This window comes from Scleropages formosus, chromosome 9 (assembly GCF_900964775.1).
Source record: "Scleropages formosus chromosome 9, fSclFor1.1, whole genome shotgun sequence".
Lineage (NCBI taxonomy): Eukaryota > Metazoa > Chordata > Actinopteri > Osteoglossiformes > Osteoglossidae > Scleropages > Scleropages formosus.
In genome coordinates this window covers 6481825-6499665 of record NC_041814.1, presented here as the reverse complement: position 1 = coordinate 6499665, position 17841 = coordinate 6481825, and the positions used below count along the sequence as shown (strand labels likewise).

The 17841-nt window shown below is 39.4% G+C and overlaps 2 protein-coding genes across 2 annotated transcripts; both read right to left on the bottom strand.

The window, feature by feature from the left end:
• Positions 1-1567: 1567 nt before the first annotated feature.
• On the bottom strand, positions 1568-6279 carry cist1 (colon, intestine and stomach enriched 1). Its single transcript, XM_018745772.2, has 4 exons — positions 5137-6279; positions 2771-3148; positions 2323-2471; positions 1568-1859 (listed from the first exon to the last, which is right to left on the bottom strand). Exons 1-4 carry the CDS (start codon positions 5198-5200, stop codon positions 1812-1814), a joined length of 639 nt encoding a protein of 212 aa, XP_018601288.1. The 5' UTR covers positions 5201-6279; the 3' UTR covers positions 1568-1811.
• A 753-nt stretch (positions 6280-7032) lies between these two features.
• On the bottom strand, positions 7033-10954 carry ifi30b (IFI30 lysosomal thiol reductase b). The gene is made up of 7 exons (XM_018745771.2): positions 10776-10954; positions 9744-9932; positions 9585-9659; positions 9387-9476; positions 8080-8232; positions 7913-7981; positions 7033-7712 (listed from the first exon to the last, which is right to left on the bottom strand). Exons 1-7 carry the CDS (start codon positions 10908-10910, stop codon positions 7653-7655), a joined length of 771 nt encoding a protein of 256 aa, XP_018601287.1. The 5' UTR covers positions 10911-10954; the 3' UTR covers positions 7033-7652.
• Positions 10955-17841: the final 6887 nt, after the last annotated feature.

Genomic DNA, 17841 nt, shown 5'->3' with positions numbered 1-17841 from the left:
CCACTGCACCACTGCACCCCCCAGCTAAAAAACAAACTGGATTTGTCTAATATAATTCACTTATTTATTAGATAGTCCATGAATAAGTTAAAAGAACTGTAGGGAAATGTGTAGTTGAATTTAGCATGGAATGATAGCCCCAGATCCAAGTGTCCTTTTAATATCATATGGTGCATTTGTAGAAGGGCTGAACTTTATAAGCTACTTAAACAACAGTTCCTGATTTAAGAATGTTCAACTAAATTTTCTTGTCATTAAGATTTTTTGAGATGTATCTAATATTTATTTTTCATAAAGAGAGCTAGCATACGGTTCAAATTGTGCGCCAAAGCTTCACCCAATGCGCCAACAGAGGGCTGACTGCGGAATATCAGTGCGGTTTAAGTTTTTTGTTTTGTTTTTTAATTGGCGAAGCAAAAGGAGGTAAACAAGCTGTACACAGTATATCCCTGTGCCTTGTACATCTACCAGTTTTGAGGCGCCAGTGAAGCACTGCCTCTCCAACATACTGCACCTCCATATAATGCATCCAGCTCCGAGCTGAGGTGCAGCTGTTGTCTGCACTTTGAGATAGATAGCGTACAGCTTGCATTGTTTTATTTAAATCTCCCATAATTATGCTTTTATTTCTTAATATTTTGCTTTAATTATTGATGCACTTTGTAGGGTGAAAAGGGCATGCCGGAGTTTACAGATGCGCATGAACGCCCTGGTCTATGCCCAGGCATGGTTCTTTACTATGCGTTCTTATTTGCAGCGTAACAAATACCTCTGCCAAGGCCCTCAAACTGCCCAGGCATGTGCACAAGCTGCCTCAGCTAACAGAGGAAAGGCAGCGAGAGAGAGCCAGTCTGCTGAGCTACTGTGTTACATTCAGTAAACTCCCGCTGTTGCCTCCCTCTCAGCAGAGCTGTCCAGGTTGCTGACATTTACATAGCATTTATTCATTTAGCAGATGCTTTTCTCCAAAGCGACTTCCAATGAACTCTATGTAGTGTTATCAGCCCACACACCTTATTCACCATGGTGACTTACACTGCTAGATACACTACTTACACTGGATCACTCATCCATATATCAGTGGAACACACTCTCTCTCTCTGTCACTCACACACTATGGGTGAACCTGAGCAGCATGTCTTTGGACTGTGGGAGGAAACCAGAGCATCCAGACACAGGGAGAACATGTGAGACAAGAGCACTACTCCCTGTGCCACCATGTTGCCAGGGACATGGCACAGGGTCAAGGGTACGGAGGACAGACGCAGACATGACCAGAGCGCTGGACTAGAGCACAAACACACTTTGAAGAGCACTTCAGAAGCATATAAGTAAACATGGACTGAGAATCACTAAGTAATCGCTAGGAAAGGCAGTAAAGCTGATCAAGAATTCACAACCAGCTGTTTGTCCGCCAGTCCTTTTATGGCGCTGGGTTTAATGTGTGTGCGGGTTCAGGTGTGCTTAATGCGGCTGAGTGGCTCTGGGGTTGGCACCCGCTATGTTCATCCCGAGTCCAATCTTCAGGGGTCGTGACAATTTTTTGATAAATGAAATTAACTTTATTTCTTCTATATCTTAGTGTGTGTTTAATCATTGTGTTTTTTACAGAATTAAATATCCAACTTTTGGGGCTAATAGTAAAAGCGATTAGAATACACTGGAACAGCCAATCATTAAAAAGCATACAAGGAAGCAAGTGTAACAAATCAGGGTTTATGACTAAAGGAGAGCTCTGAAGTGTGATTCCATTTTTAAATCCATTGAATACATTTTTTGCTTCATTTTCAGAATTGAAAGAAACATTTAAATTATTTTGGAGGGTAATGTGCAAATGGAGATCCTTCATTCATTTTGTTCTGCAAGGAAAAAATAAGGATTATTTCAAATATGCATTGCTACTGTAAATATTATTTTTATATATTGTATCTGTTTTTAATATTCTTAAAAAGGTAGTAGAATTTACACAGTAGTAATGTAGCAATTAAACATCAAGTATCTTTCATCCAATAATTGATGTTGTCTACTATTTTCACCATCACACAGCAAAAATTCAAATTCATAAATTCTACTTAAAGTTTTCTGTTAGCATGTGGCGCTTATAGATTAAAATATTTTAATCGCATTTATCTCTTTGATAGTTACATCTCATTATTTTGGTACCTAAAGTCTAACACTTTACATATTGTGAGTTATGAATACTTATTATTTTGTTCAATCAGTTGAAGCCTATTTTAGCAATGCAACAGGAAATATAGGTATTTCACATTAAACATCTCAGTTTATTATATGACTGCTCAAATTCTCATAAAACATGCTTACCATCTGCAAATCATGAAGCCTTTCAAACTTGTTCTTTCTGGAACTTATGGCCTTTGCTACTGCAATTGTCAGCACCAGAGCTAAGACGATAAAGAAGATACAGAGGACTGCAACCAGGCCTGGGTTCCCTGACACGCCACCGACCACCTCTGTAAAACATGAAAATTAAAAATATACCATATACCACAATATACAGTCATGTAGACTGTAAGTGTATTAATCATACCCAATACATTTACAAGCATGATACAAAAAATAATCAGACTTTTCAGAACAAAGCAAGAAACAATCTGTATAAAACCCTAACCTTCTCTGTATAATGTACCACGGTGCAGTTACATGTCCTTTGTTTCAGGCGTAAAACTAATGGACAGGAAAGCATAGTAATGAAATTAATTACTTGTTAAATTTAACTGTAAGAACACTGTTAATGAAAATGTAAACATACCTGCATTTGGAGTGATGTTCTCACTTGCATTTGTATCATTTGTGGAACTTGTGACAGAAGATGCAAGGGTTGTGAACCAAGTTGGGAAAGGAGATGTAGTAAAAGTGGAAGATCCACTGGTGGTGTTGCCAGTAGGACCTATCGTGTTCGCATGGATGGTGCTAGAAATGGATGTATTTGGCTCTGAAGGACTAATGGGATCCCTTGTAGTTCCTGCAGTTGGACTGGTGTCATTTGAGTGTTCGCCGTGCAGTGTTGTTTCTTTTGCTGGGATTGAATGATTGCCTGTCAGAGCTGTTGAAGTGGTGAAAGTCTCACTGTTTGTTTTGCTTGCTGAAGAGCTTGGAGAACTGGATGTCTGCAGTCCACTGATCGTTGCTGTTTAGGCAAAGACAAGCAGTGGATATGTCATATCAATGTGTGAACATGGTGATGGCAGGAAAAAATAAAAACATTGCATGAAATTCCCAGGGTGGAGGTGATTTTATAGTGTTAAGGGAGGTCTTTCACCTTAATCAAAATACAACGTATAATTCTCCAGCTATAAGGCCTTCTCAGATTCAGAACTGAGACAGGGTGGCACAGCGTAGCACTGCTCTCTCAGTGCCTAGGTGGTGCAAGAGGATGCAGGTTCAATTCCCCACTCAGTTTGTGTGGAATTTGCATGTCCTCTACGTGGGTTTCCTCCCATACTCCAAAGACATGCTGCTCAGGTTCACCCATAGTGTGTGAGTGACAGAGAGAGAGAGTGTGTTCCACTGATGTATGGATGAGATACACCATACATTGTAAGTAGTGTATCTAGCAGTGTAAGTCACCTTGGTGAATAAGGTGTGTGGGCTGAAGTTGCTTTGGAGAAAAGTGTCTGCTGAATAAATGTAAAGAACTGACATCATGTTGAACTTCAGATTTACAACTAAAATCCTAGTTAAGACTTTGGTGAAGAAATTAAACATGTTACTGTTTCAAGCATGCAATGTAAGAGGTTATAAATCTGACCTTATGTTTACAAATGTGATTGAGTTATAACAAAGGGTCATCTTGGTCTGGAGTAAACTCGAAGAGAAGAGGGCACAGAGACAGAGTACACCCCAGACAGAAAGCCATGCCATTGCAGGACACTCACGCACACAGGTACACACCTGATTCTTTACAGGCAGTTCAGGTCACATCTCTGGACTGGGGAAGGAGACCAACACTAACATGAGAAGAACATGCTAATGCTACACAAACCGAACTGGATTCAAACCCAGAGCCATACAATGCATGAGTGCTATCCAGTGAGCCACTGGGCCACCCTCTTTTAATTCAATATTCAATTGAATAAAAGTACAGTCATTCCCGATATACACATATTTGGGTCATAAGAACTCCATTTCATGTTTAACTTAATACCCCTACTTTGAATTATAAACTGGCATTTCTTCGCTTCTCAGGTGCTTTTCTCCAAAGCAACTTACAAGAATTACTAGGTGACATTTACCCGATACCTTTATTGTGTCTTAGAGCACTAAATGGATGGACTACATGGAATGACAGTAACACAACATCATGCAAGAACTCAATACGTCACCAGATCAATCAGTGGTATTGCGGACATAGGTCAATAGAGCTGACAACACATCACGCAGTGACGAGTGACTTCTGCTGGGTGTGGTTTGAAATGTGTACAGAGTAGCCCTGCCACGTAAGACTGGTGTAAGATAGGCTCCTTAGTGACTGTTAGGGCCACAGTTCCTCACAATAAGTCGTCATTTCATTACATAACAACTGTAATAATGCTAACAAAAAGCTTTATTCTCCCTTCATTTTATCTATTCAGATGTATATATAGTTAAGAAATGATAAAGTAAAAATGAACAAAAGAATCAGTAAACACAAATAATCTACTGCATATGTACAATACGTTGCAATTTCCATCGTTCTCTTTACAACCCTGTGAAACACAGCAGTTTAGGAAAACTTTTAAGAGGCTCTAAATTGCATGAATATATGCGTAAACTCAGACAAAATAATGTTAATATACCCTTTTGAATATTATTACAGGTTAAAGTTCAAGGCTTAATGTTAAATTGTGTGTTCAGTGCAAACTTTCATTGTACCATTTGACTTTTCCATATTGCAATATTTTACAACATATTTAATATTTCATGTCAAAACTGTGACCATAGGTGGTACCACAGAGTCTCTGAGACCATCAATCTAGAAATATCTATTTTTGATGTTAAAGTAATCCACATTTTCTCAACACAACTCAATCCCTGAAGGGCCCTGCTGCTCTAAATGAAGTGTGGCAAATACTTATTGTAAAACGCTGAGGATAGAACACCAGAATGTAGAATGTGAGAAAGGCTGAAGAAACTTACTCTGAGAAACGACGAAGCTGCTGACCGCTGATAACACCAGTACCAGGCATGACGCTCTCGCCATGTTGTCCCCGTAATTGTTTCAGTTGACAAAACTCAAAAGCAGGTGAAGCAGATCATTATGCACTGCAGTTATGTCTTACATCCTTGAACACAGGATACTGTTCAATGAAGAACAATAGGTGTGTTCTGGGTAACAAATACCAAGGGCGAGCGTTTCGGTGTTTGCCCAGGATTATTTACTCAGCAATTATCACGTTTTCCACACTCCAGCCTGACAGTGTGTCAACTGTATTTTTCCAAGAATAATATTTTATTTGGAAAAACTGGTTAACACACTTAGTAACGGTATGCTACTAAAAGCTACGAGCCAGTCAGAAATTGTTCACTATGAGCTGATGTATTTAGTAGCTCCTGCAATAGAACTTCCGTCTAAAATTACATTACCTGGCTTCTCAGTTTTTCTTTTTTTTTTGCTACCAATTGCAAGCAGTTTTGCTGATATAACACGCTAGCACTGATCCCATACATTCTGTAGCCACATTTTTTCTTTTTCAGTCTCTGCATAAGAAAATCTAGGATTCTACTGAGGTTTACTTTAGCTCCATGAAATTGGCCCCCCTACAAACCTTAAGATGGGTTAATGCTACATTTGTGCTGTAAAAATTAGAATTTTGCTGTTGCCGTTGCTGTAGTCATCTTCTTCATTGCGACGGCACAAATCGGCCCAAATTTAGCGCAAACTAATGAGCCCAAATTTGAGTTTCTAGGGTATTGTAGGGGGGTTAGAGTGATGTCACTTCCAGAAAAAAATAAATGTTGATATCTCAAATAGTGCAACGGCACAAATTCAAATTTTTACAGCACAAAAGTAGCACTAACAAATCATAGGATTTTCTTCATTTGTGCTGGTGGTAGGGGGCCCAACTTCATGGCGTCGTTTCCTTTAGCACTTTACCTCTTTTCGTAGTTGACCACTAGACTTAGTTTATTATTACTTTATTCCATCAAGAGCTGTTCCATTTCTTCTCCACCTATATATGAGCTCCATCGTAATTCCAGACTGGTAACTTTTACCAACACATTAACAGCTAATCTTCTGCTTGGAAACTAAGGTCACAAAGGTCAAAGTAAAAAAAAAAAAAAAAAAAAAAAAAAAAAAAGTTTACATGTCTTACCCTTTATCTTAAAAACTAGCATACAGTACACGTCATCTCATAAACAACTTTGTTCAGGGAGATAGCTCTAATAAATAAACACAGATAAACTGAAATAATTTGTCCCAAGGGGGGTTGCGGCAAGCCAGAGCCCAAGCCAGCAACACAGGGCACAAGGCTGGAGGGGGAGGGGACACACCCAGGGTGGGATGCCAGTCCATCACAGGGCACCCCAAGCTGGACTCAAACCCCAGACCCACTGGAGAACAGGACCCGGTCCAACCCACTGCGCCACAGCGCCCCCTTTCTCTAAATAAAGAACTGTACTTAAATGCAATGTTTGACTGCAGTGGATTTCTACACTTTAAACATATACTGAACAACAAGTATTTAAAAACTACAAAAAGTTTCTAAATGTAATTGTCCGCTTCTAGGAATTGTCACATGAATTTTGACTACCTTTATACATTCTATATAACCCTCAAAAGAAACAAAACAAATGTTGGACATCAGTAACTACTTCAGACAATTTCAGCAAAACAAATTCTCAATTAGACTATAAAAGACTGGCTAAAACAATGCCCTGTTTAGTAAAGCTTACCTAAGAAGTACGTTCAATTTAACTGCTTTATGTTACAGTAAAGCTCCACCAAATCAGAATATTAGAAAATGTATTAAGTCACAACCTTCCTTAAGAGTAATGTAAGGGAGGTGAAAAAACAAAAATGTAAGACGACCATTGAAATAGCTATGCATTTAGTAAAAGCTCCAAGTGAATAAGCAGACCAGGCAATGAATGAAGATACCTTATTACATAAAGTCAATTCTAATTTCTGCAACAAACTCATTCAAGTAACAAAAAAAGTTTTAGTTCACATTCCAAAACTGTAAAACATTGTTTCCCCATGTTTTCTCCTAAAACCATTAAAGGACTCTGAACAATCAGATGTCAGACAGATTGCATATAAAACAGTAACAAGGTCAGAAATCAAGGCAGCAGTGCAAGATTTAAAAATCTCCAGCATGTAACATTACTTCCTCCTTATATTCTTCTCTTACATGTGCCATTCAAAATGATGCTGCAGTATATTCTTCCAGAGTGGATCTTTTTTTTTTTTTTTTTTTAAATGCTCAAGGATTCACATTTGATTGAAATAAAATCTCTCAGTACAGCAGCACTCTTATGCATTAAAATAAATTTTCATATTTTCCAAAAGGAGGAAAAAAGTACTATACATGCAATTTCTAGAGTTAACATTGTAAGCAATATTGGTAGTATTGACCATGATCAACTGAATTCCCTAATGTGACATCAATAATAGAGGCACATTTACAGGTCTAAACGGCTGAGGTCTTGTTTCAACAGTAACTTTGGTCAAGTTTCTTGAATGCTCCAGTGCAGGCTGCAGGCTTTTCACCCTGAAGTTACACAAACACAGGTAAGGGGGGGGGGGGAGACACCTTTAAGGAATTCATTCTTGTATCAAACAAGAGTCTTAGCAGCCAAGAGTTAATCCAGAACTTTAATTGAAATGAATGGAAATTTGCAGTTAATCATATAGTATAAAATATTGGGTATAATATGAAAGAATATAACCTCATATTTCCCCATCTCTCACCTTATATAAGCTGCAGACCAAGTTAAAGAGGGACGACATTGCCTTGTCCTGCAAATCCTCCGTGTGTTTCTACAAAAAGACAAACAGGAGTGTGCAACATCAAGCCATCTGTAATATATCAATCCAAAGTGAAAAAGAAAAAAGATTTGCTTTGAAAGGTGTCTTACCCCATTAATAGTGACCCACGGCACATACTGGTGGGGTGGTTTGAGGGCATTTGTCTCTTGTGCATTATTATGCATCAGCTTGTTCCCGACATCTCCCTTCACACAGGACATAACAGACTCCCAAGTGACTGTGGGGGCGTAGAGCTTCAAACACTGCAACACAAGTGCAGAGTTGATAGGTCAGCCCTTAAATTCTACTCTAAAAATATTTTATTGATTTCTGGAAGCTTAGTCCAAATTACTTCAAAGTAAAACAAGCATTGACAAAAATATTCCATACAGTTGGCCAAATTGGGGAGGGGGAAAAAAGAAAAAAAAAAAAAAATCCAGTATTTGTCCTGCCATGAACCACTGCTAGAAATGGAACATCACCTGAATGCCATGGTCAGTTTTGAGCTTTTGTTTGCTGATTACTTCTCCCGATTTATTTCCAAACTTTAAGATGAAGTAGTAACTGGTATTTAACTGACATTATCCAAACTTACAATGCTAGAAACACCATTTCTTAGAACCAGTCACCCATTGATACAGCACATCTGTTCAACACACTCACACATACTTAAAGTCACCAGTTCACGTGAAACAGATATTTGTACTGCGGCTGAAAACTAAACTGGACCACCCAGAGGAAACGTACATGAACACAGAAAGAACACGCACACTCCACATAGATTGAGTCACACTGAAACCCATTTATAGGCACAGCCCAGGAGCTGTGAAGCAGCAGCACTAACCACAGCACCACCCCAAAAAAAAAAAAAAAAAAAAAAACACGTTAGTCAGATTACAGTGATTTAAAATCTTTGGTCATAGCCAAAAAGTATGCTACATGAAACTTACAGGCAAACATATGGAAATGGAGAGCTACTAATACAAAAGTGGAAAAATATCCTACAATGTCTAATACCCATGTTGTGGTTTGGATACAATCGTAAGTCCCTCAAAATTCCACTTTCTCATTAAACCTGTTTTTGAATACTTTACAGTTCATCTTTTTTGATTTTCATACTTAAAGGAGCATTAAGTGTCATCCACTGTCCTACAGTAGTATATTTGCAGTTAATATCATTTGCCTTACTTTTTAATTCTAAATCATTCAGGAATGCCAAAAAGAAAAGTTCTTCAAGGCCAACCTGCAGTTTGTAATAGCTACTGCACTTCCTACAGGAAGGAATTACAAGAACGTAGCTGACATTCTGTAAATTACTTTCATGACTATTACAGAATGGGAACTTTGTTACACAGATTAAAATAAAATTAAAAACCCAGATTACAATTTTGTGTGAACTCAAAACAATTATGCTTACAGGCTCGCCAGCAGCAATGACATCAGTCGAGGACTCCATACAGTAGATTATCGGAAATCCTTCACCACCTGTTATATTCATCACACAGGTCTGAGGAAGAAAAGAGGTAAAACAGGTTTATTTAAAAAAAGAAAGAATTTTCATGAACTCAAAGTGAAACTATCAATTTTCAAAGCATGCAAAAAGCAGCACTTTCACCTCCATCATGTTGCCCAAACACTCTTGCTCTCCATGTTGACAGGAAAATGTATAAGGCTCCTTATTGTTAGTCTCCTAAAAATGAACAGTGGGATAAAAACAATGAGGCAAATTCACAGAAATAATTCATACATTCAAATATGACGCACACTACGTTACCTGTGCATTACCATACGGCACCAGCTTGACAGTCATGATGTCATGAAGCATAAGCCACGTTGGATAGAGCTGTAGTACCAGGAAACTCCTGCAGCCAGGGCAGAGGCTCTCATAGTACAGGCCCACCTCCACAGGGGGATCAGCCACATTTGCCCTGGTGGAATTCAACTCTAGACATTGCTTGTAAACCTGCAGCAACATGAGAAAGGCTTCATTTATGTCACATGATAGCGAAGATGTTGTAACTCATGCTAAAGCACAAACATGTGATTTGCTGAACAGAGAAGCGACAAGGTAGTGAGATCCCTTGGTCAAGGTAATCATCTACGTAGATGATCTCAAAAAGTGTTTTTCATATAGGCTACCAGGAAAAAAAAAAAAAAAAAAAAAAAATGCTTCCACTGAATTTCAGTAGTTCAGCAACCTTTCCTTGTGACTAAGAGCTAAAGTCCCAGCATCTGACAGACATGAAACATCACTGGTCACGAGTGGGTGTTGGCACCGGTGCCAAATTGGTAACAAATTGCTGTTGCTTTGAAGATTATGACATTCATTTCCCAATGTGAGCAACAGCATATTTCAGGTAAAATTACAAATTTAAAAAAAATCTCAGGTATACTTACACAAGTCTCAGTGTTACTGTACTCTTGTGTAGTGGACAATATGGTAAAGATAGACTTACAGTGAAGAATACAAAATAACTCAGATTTTAGAGGGATTATGTCATTGTGCATTTAGATCAACAAGTGAAGTGTTGAAGTGAAATCCTTTATTCAGCAACTTTGATCAGCCCATCCGTAAGGCATAATGGAATGTCAGAATATTTCATTTGCGTTCTGTGTATTATGACTACTAATACCTTGTCAAGACAATAATACCTGACAAATTTGCTACAACAGAACAGCTAGGTTATACACCGCCGAGTCTGAGGGAGACTAACTCTGGAGCGATTAACAAGTTCCAAAAAGCAGCCTACTACTACTAGTACTAGTACTAGTACTAGTTACTCCGCACTCTCTGACAGTCACCTACCCCACACTCGGCAGCAATTTCCAGAGTCCGGCACCACTGCGACGGAGGAAACCCGCAAGACGGGCTCGGCTTGCTTTCACTTCTGTCCACCGTGTAGCAGAAGCCAACAACAAAAAGTAGCACCGCGACTTTCATGTTGAATAACGAGAGCAAAAGACCCACACGCCACCACTCCCCCCGAAGGTCTTCTTAAGCGAGTCAAGGAGCTCCTCCTTCCTCGAGCTCCGCTCACCCCGAAGCCGATTGGCCAGCGCTGTGCTTTCGTCACGAGCAGTGGGTGGGCGATGGAACAGCATTAGGAAGCCGGGGGCGGGAGGGGATGTTTAATAATACGTCGGAAAGACCCCGCAGTAAAGTAAAGAAATAGTAAGTAGAAAGTGCAACATTTACATTTCAGCTTTAAATCTGTAAACTTATGTTACACATTCTACTTCTGTAAGCACGATAAGAATTGTAAATAATGTCAGAAAGATTTTAAGCACAGTTCTGAAGGTTTATTCACTGTTATCCAGCAAAGCAACAACCTCTTCAACACTTTAATTTATTTTTTTTAATAAATAAAAGCACTAAGAAAAAGAGTTCCTTTCCTCATTAGCAAAGAAGTTCTTTGACACCCCATTATTTTACCAAGACTTTCACTAGACGGTTACTAAGTATGAATACAGTTTATAAATAACAATTTTAATATACAGCAAAAAAACTTGTCTTTAAGCTTTGGTACTCACAGCTAATTAAACAAAGTTAAAGGGTAACACAATATTCAATAGTAACATCCCACCACAAAGCATTCTGGGAATGCAGCGATCATTATTGCGACTCTAGCCCTACAGTGCAGCCAAACTGATTCGTCACAGTAGGTTATAATTGCCTGGTATGTCAAATTAATGTATTTCTGTTGATAGTTTCCATTTTATAGTAGCCAAACGTCTTTACCTTCACATAGTTTCATTCCAGTTTTTTCCTACTTAGGCCATCAGCCCTGCACAGACTCTAAAGAACTGTGCAATGTGCACTATAAAAAATGGTGATATTGCATCAGACATACAAGCCATGCTTTAACAGCTCTGTATCTATGTAAAGCTCTTAGTTGGTGGTAAAACGTCACATTTTGCAAATAATGTAATATCCTATTGTACAAACAAATTAAATATGAATTTAAGTAATCACCAATTATAATGTTAGATCTCTAACTCCACTTGGTATTTCTAACTAGTAATGATATGGAATGATTTGCTCTCTATTTTCTCTTGTATGTTCAATCAAGACATGAAAATTATGTTGCAGAATTATTTCCTTACAGCTGTTCCTCTTACAGGATAGAACATTTTCTGACGGTTTCACACCGGGGGAATTGTGACAGCACAGCTTAGCATAAACTATCATTTATTCGTGCTTGTGTTCAAAGAAAGGAGAACTTGAGCTTGTTTCCCATAAAACACCTTAAAAGCAGTTGGGATGGAGAGGCAAATATTTGCTAAACAGTTTTACCACAGTTGTACAACAATAGTCTCCTGATTACCTCCTACATAAGAGACTTATTTCGCAAAGTGGAACAGCACTGTGCTCTTATATATAGTAACACAGAAGTTTTTGATGGTTATGGGAAGTCCCTTAAGTTCTGAAAGAACAGGAGCCTGGGTTAGATCCAACGCAAACAGTAATAAATAGAGAAGGCACTTATTTCGTACTGTATGTGTAAGCGCTTCTTTTTCAGCACACTAGTCTCCTAGCAACTGTTGACTCTGTCACATGCCACCAATACGATTGGATGTCGTTTATTTCAGGACTGGAGCAAATAAGGAAGTTCAAAAAAGACAAGCCTGTTGTAATTGGCATCAGTGTTTTCACAGGGAAAATGTTAGATTTAATAGGGAAGTCTAAACCTCAGCTCTGCAGAAGCAGCGCCGTCTCAAGGTGGGGCAGCAATATCTGATTTTGTGTTGCCTGTCAGGCAATACATTTTTGCTCCTTCAGTTATGCCCTCAACTCCTTTGTGCACATCATTACATCACTTATAGACCTTTAGACATAAACATAATTATTAAGGCACTGCTTGTTTAATTGACATGGAACAGATTGCACAAGAAGCTCCCCGTGAAAGTCAGAATCAAAGAGCAAACACATAGCAGATGGTATTGATCAAAAATATATGAAGCTGTCAGGACATAGTGTAGGCCAAAAGACATAATCACCATACCCTGGACCAGGAGCTGGTCAAAGTGGGGTGTGAAGTGTGTCTGGATTCTACAAATGTTGTAGAGGCTTTGTGTGCAAGATTGAGTCATGGCTTCAGTGTGCCGGAAAAAAGCAGAGGCTTAAGTCTTTTTAAGTGTATGATAAAGATATACATATTTCAGTTTAATAATTTTTAATAATTTGTTTAATAATTGGGGTGCGGTGGCGCAGTGGGTTGGACCACAGTCCTGCTCTCCAGTGGGTCTGGGGTTCGAGTCCCGCTTGGGGTGCCTTGCGACAGACTGGTGTCCCGTCCTGGGTGTGTCCCCTCCCCCTCCGGCCTTACGCCCTGTGTTGCCGGGTAGGCTCCGGTTCCCCGCGACCCCGTGTGGGACAAACGGTTCTGAAACTGTGTGTGTGTTTAATAATTGAAAACCCTGTATGCAGCTCCTCGTGTAATAAATAGGGTTCATATAGGTGACCATTGACTTTACTCTAGAATTACGTGTGTGAAACCAAATCTCTCCTTCTGATGATGTAATGTACTCATTTTTTTTTCTCTGAGATGTACGGTGACTGGTCATCTAGGCAGAGCTGTCAGAGACACATGCAGGAGTGTGAAAGAATATGTTTGTGTCAGTTGAGGAAAAAGAAAGGAACAATTATAGGAGAAGAGCCATGAGAGATAGTGGCTGAGAAAAGTAAGGTGCCCTTCAGTGAGCCCTGCTGAACACCTTTTGAAAGAGACAGAGGGTCAGAGACAGAAATGTACCAGACCACCTGGTAAGATTCCAGCCATTCCAATGATGATCCTTTGATTCCAGTCTGATAAAAACATAAAAACCATAAAAATACAGGTAAACACAAAATAAATACATATATAATGTCTACCCTGAAATCACTGGGCACTAAGAACACTCTGGATGGGACCAGGGACACACATGCTATTTAGCATTACCAGTACCATTCAGAGAAACCTAGAAGAACCCCCCACAAATACTGGGAGAAAAAGAAAATCCCATGCAGACAGAACTAAATTCAAACCTACACCCAAACATTTCAGGTTCAGAGAGGCTGCAGCACTACCCACTATGCCATCTTGCCACACTTGCCCACTCAAAACTGTTCAAATTAAACAGGTCACAGTCTCCAATACAAATGGAACCTAAAGGCAAAAGTGGGGAAATTCACACTACGAGAGGTTTTTGACAAACATGTAGCTTGCATGTAGTTCCTTCTCCAAGTGACTGTGACAGGTTCTCTGTGTGAGTTGAGGAAGCATTTTGTGCAATTTGATGGAAGCAGATAGTCACAGCAGACTAAGAGCACATACTCATAATAATCATAATAATGTTAATGGTTCTTTGTGCTTGTTCCTGTACCTACAGATAACATCTTGACAAAAGTTTTCTGGTGATCCCCCTGCTGAGTCATGGGTATCCAGCCATAACACAGTGAGCCTGTAATGAATTCATAAGACAAAATACAGTTCATGTGTAGGACATTTTTAGTTCACCTAATCAATAAACAGAGTACTATTGCTCCCATATCTTATTTAGTTCCCTACTTGCCATGTATAAAGGAGCCACCTCGGGGAATATTGAGAAATATTTATTTGGGGCATTAAAGATGGACAGGAAGTGAAAGTATCTATGTAAAAGTGGCAGTGCTATTAAAAAGGACTAACACTGTACATTTTTAACTGAAACTGAAGCAACAAAAACTTTTAATAATATAAAATTTTAATAATGTACAGCTGGATTAAACTGGGGGGTGCGGTGGCGTAGTGGGTTGGACCACAGTCCTGCTCTCCAGTGGGTCCAGGGTTCGAGTCCTGCTTGGGGTGCCTTGCGACGGACTGGCGTCCCGTCCTGGGTGTGTCCCCTCCCCCTCCGGCCTTACGCCCTGTGTTGCTGGGTAGGCTCCGGTTCCCCGTGACCCCGTATGGGATAAGCAGTTCAGAAGGTGTGTGTGTGTGTGTGTATGTGGATTAAACTGAGAATGTTGAGGGCCCTGCAGCAGGAAGGAAATATGGCCTTTTGGCTAGGGGGAAGCTTTATCACTCCTACTACAGTCTTTTTTGGATATGTAACACGTGTCCAACATGCCAATACATTATGCTTAAAGGGTGCCAGGATCATAATCTTCTACATGATCTTCTTCTGTTGAGCTGTAGTTTCAAATCTGGCTTCAGCCCCAGCTGTCTGTGTGGAGTTCGTATCTTCTCACCCAAGAGCTTTTCTCACATTGCACCTGGCACTGGTTTAGTAATTCAAATGTAACATTTACAGTCTTCCTTTGAGTATGCAAATTTTTTCCTCCCTAAAGATTTTTTCAGCCTTGTTTGGGTTTAAGCAAAATTAAGAAACACTTCTTTATTTTCTAACTACCAATGTTAATGAAGCTAAAAAAGAAATACTAAACACATGTCAGAATGCACCAAGAGTTTGGCTCATATTTGGGCAACGAAATACTAGCACAACAATTTACGTTTCTGGGTGCAAGACTGATTATTTGTTTATGATGTTATCCAAGAACAATTTTTTTTTGCTCATTATTGCTTCAAGTATGCTACAGTGCCTTGTAAAAGTACTCAAGCCCTTTGAAAGTTGGCACCATTTTCTGGATTTCAAAGATAGATACAAATGTTCTCCCAATCAGTATTTTTACTGAGATCAATTTCACATTATTTCAAAAGCCAAAACTAATTTGTCCTCAGATATTAGAAATAAAATGTAAAACTGAAATGTGCTGCTTGCATAAGTGTTCAAGCAGTATTCAGTGAGCAATTAAAGTAAAGGCCACATGTGCTGGATACAAAAATCACTCTGTGTAGGGGTCATTAGCCAGGCTTACTGTGAAAATGAAGACTAAAGAGCATTCTCTGGAAGAGATAAAGTGATCCAAATGCATAAGTCAGAAAATGGATACAAAATTATCAAAGTGATTGGATGTCCAAGTGAGCACTACTGGATCCATCATCAGGAAGTGGAAGATGTATCACACCACCAAGTTACTGGGTGAAGAAGGCCATGTTAAAACTTAGCCCCTAAGCAAAACGTAAGGAAAGTGACAAAGATACCAGCCATCACTTTGAAGAAACCACAGAACTCAGTTGCTGAAACTGGGTACATGTGCATGAGTCCACAATATCAAGACCTCTCCATAACACTGGCCCATTTTGGAGGGTGGAAAGAAAGAAGCCGTTACTCAAGAATATCCATAGATAGGTACGTCTGGAGTTCAGAAAAATGCGTGAGAGGGATGTGCCAGGATATGAGAAAAGGTGTTATGGTCAGATGAAACCAAAGTAGAACGTTCAGCCAAAATTCAAAGTGCTACGTACAGTGGAAACCTAACACTGCCCATGCCTCAAAAAACACCATACCTACAGTGAAGTATGGTGGTGGCAGCATAATGCTAGGTTGTTTTTCATCAGCAGGGACTGGGAATCTTAAGAGTGATGGAAGAATGGATGGAGCTAAATACAGGAAAACACTGGAAGAGAACCTTTTCTAGTCGGCTCAGAAACTGAGGCTTGGGAGAAGGTTCACCTTCCAGTAAAACAATCCACAAGGCCATAGCAATGCTGGAATGGCTCAAAACCAAAAAAAAACGGATGTCCTACAATGGCCTTGTCAAAGTCCTGATCTCAACCCCTCTTGAGAATATGTGCCACTTTTTGAAAACTGCAGTCCAGGAGCACCATCCAACCAACCTGAATGATTTGCAAAAAATCTGCCAGGAAGAATGGGACAAAATTGCTCCTGAAGCAGTACTGCACACTGCTCAGACTTACCCCAAAAAGAACTAAGGCTGTCATTGCAACTGAAAGCTCTGTTATTAATGTGCTGGGGTTGAATATATATGCAAGCAGCATTTTTCCAATTTTTTAAATTTATTTATTTTAATCTTCTGGCAAATCATTTTCTTTGCCTTTGGAAATAAACTGCTAGAACAGTTAAGTGTACAAACTTTACATTCTTACTTCTTGGAAGGATATGTGTATATATCTTTTAAAATCCAGAACATGGTGCTAACTTCGGGGGGCATGATAGCATAGTGGGTTTGGTTGTGTTCTGCTCTCTGGTGAGTCTGGGGTTCAAGTACTGCTTGGGGTGCCTTGTGATGGACTGGTGTCCTGTCCTTGGTGTGTCCCCCTCCCCCTCCGACCTTGCTCCTTGTGTTACTGGGTTAGGCTCCGGTTTGCCGCAACCCCACTTGGGACAAGTAGTTGTAACCATCGTGTGTGCATGTGTCAACTTTCAAGGGGCTTCAGTACTTTTACATACAAGTAAATAGTTTCTCTGGGTACAGTATTTAGCATGCTTACATTTCACTGGAATCAGTCTTGTCACATTGCTAAGTTCCCCATGTCTCCAAGGTTTGACAATGTACACATTGTACTGTACAATTTGGGTCATTTGGTTCTTCAGTTTTTCAGTTTTTATTTCTTTAATGTACATCTGTATGTACAGTATGTTTGTGTGTATGTATGTTATACATACCATATATGTTGCTGCAATCAAACTGAAATTCCTTCTGGAATTAATAAAGATTAATTCATTAATTTGTTAGTTTTTTCATTCATTCAGTTTGTCAAATGGTGCAAAAAGATTTGTTTTATCACCTGCCAAATACAGCATGTATGAAAATACTTGGTTCGTACAGTGTCTTTCTACTTAAAATAGAATGCAAGTAAAAATTTTGAAATTTAAGTGCATGTTGCAACAGAGGTTTGACACACCAATTATATGCATCACCTTGTAATCATATGCCTAGCAAGGACAAGTGTTCTGCTTTTTGTTGTTCAACAATGGGTTGTGGGATTCCAATGCACCACTTGTGAGCTAGGCACCAGTATCAGTCTGCCAAATGATCATAATTTAGT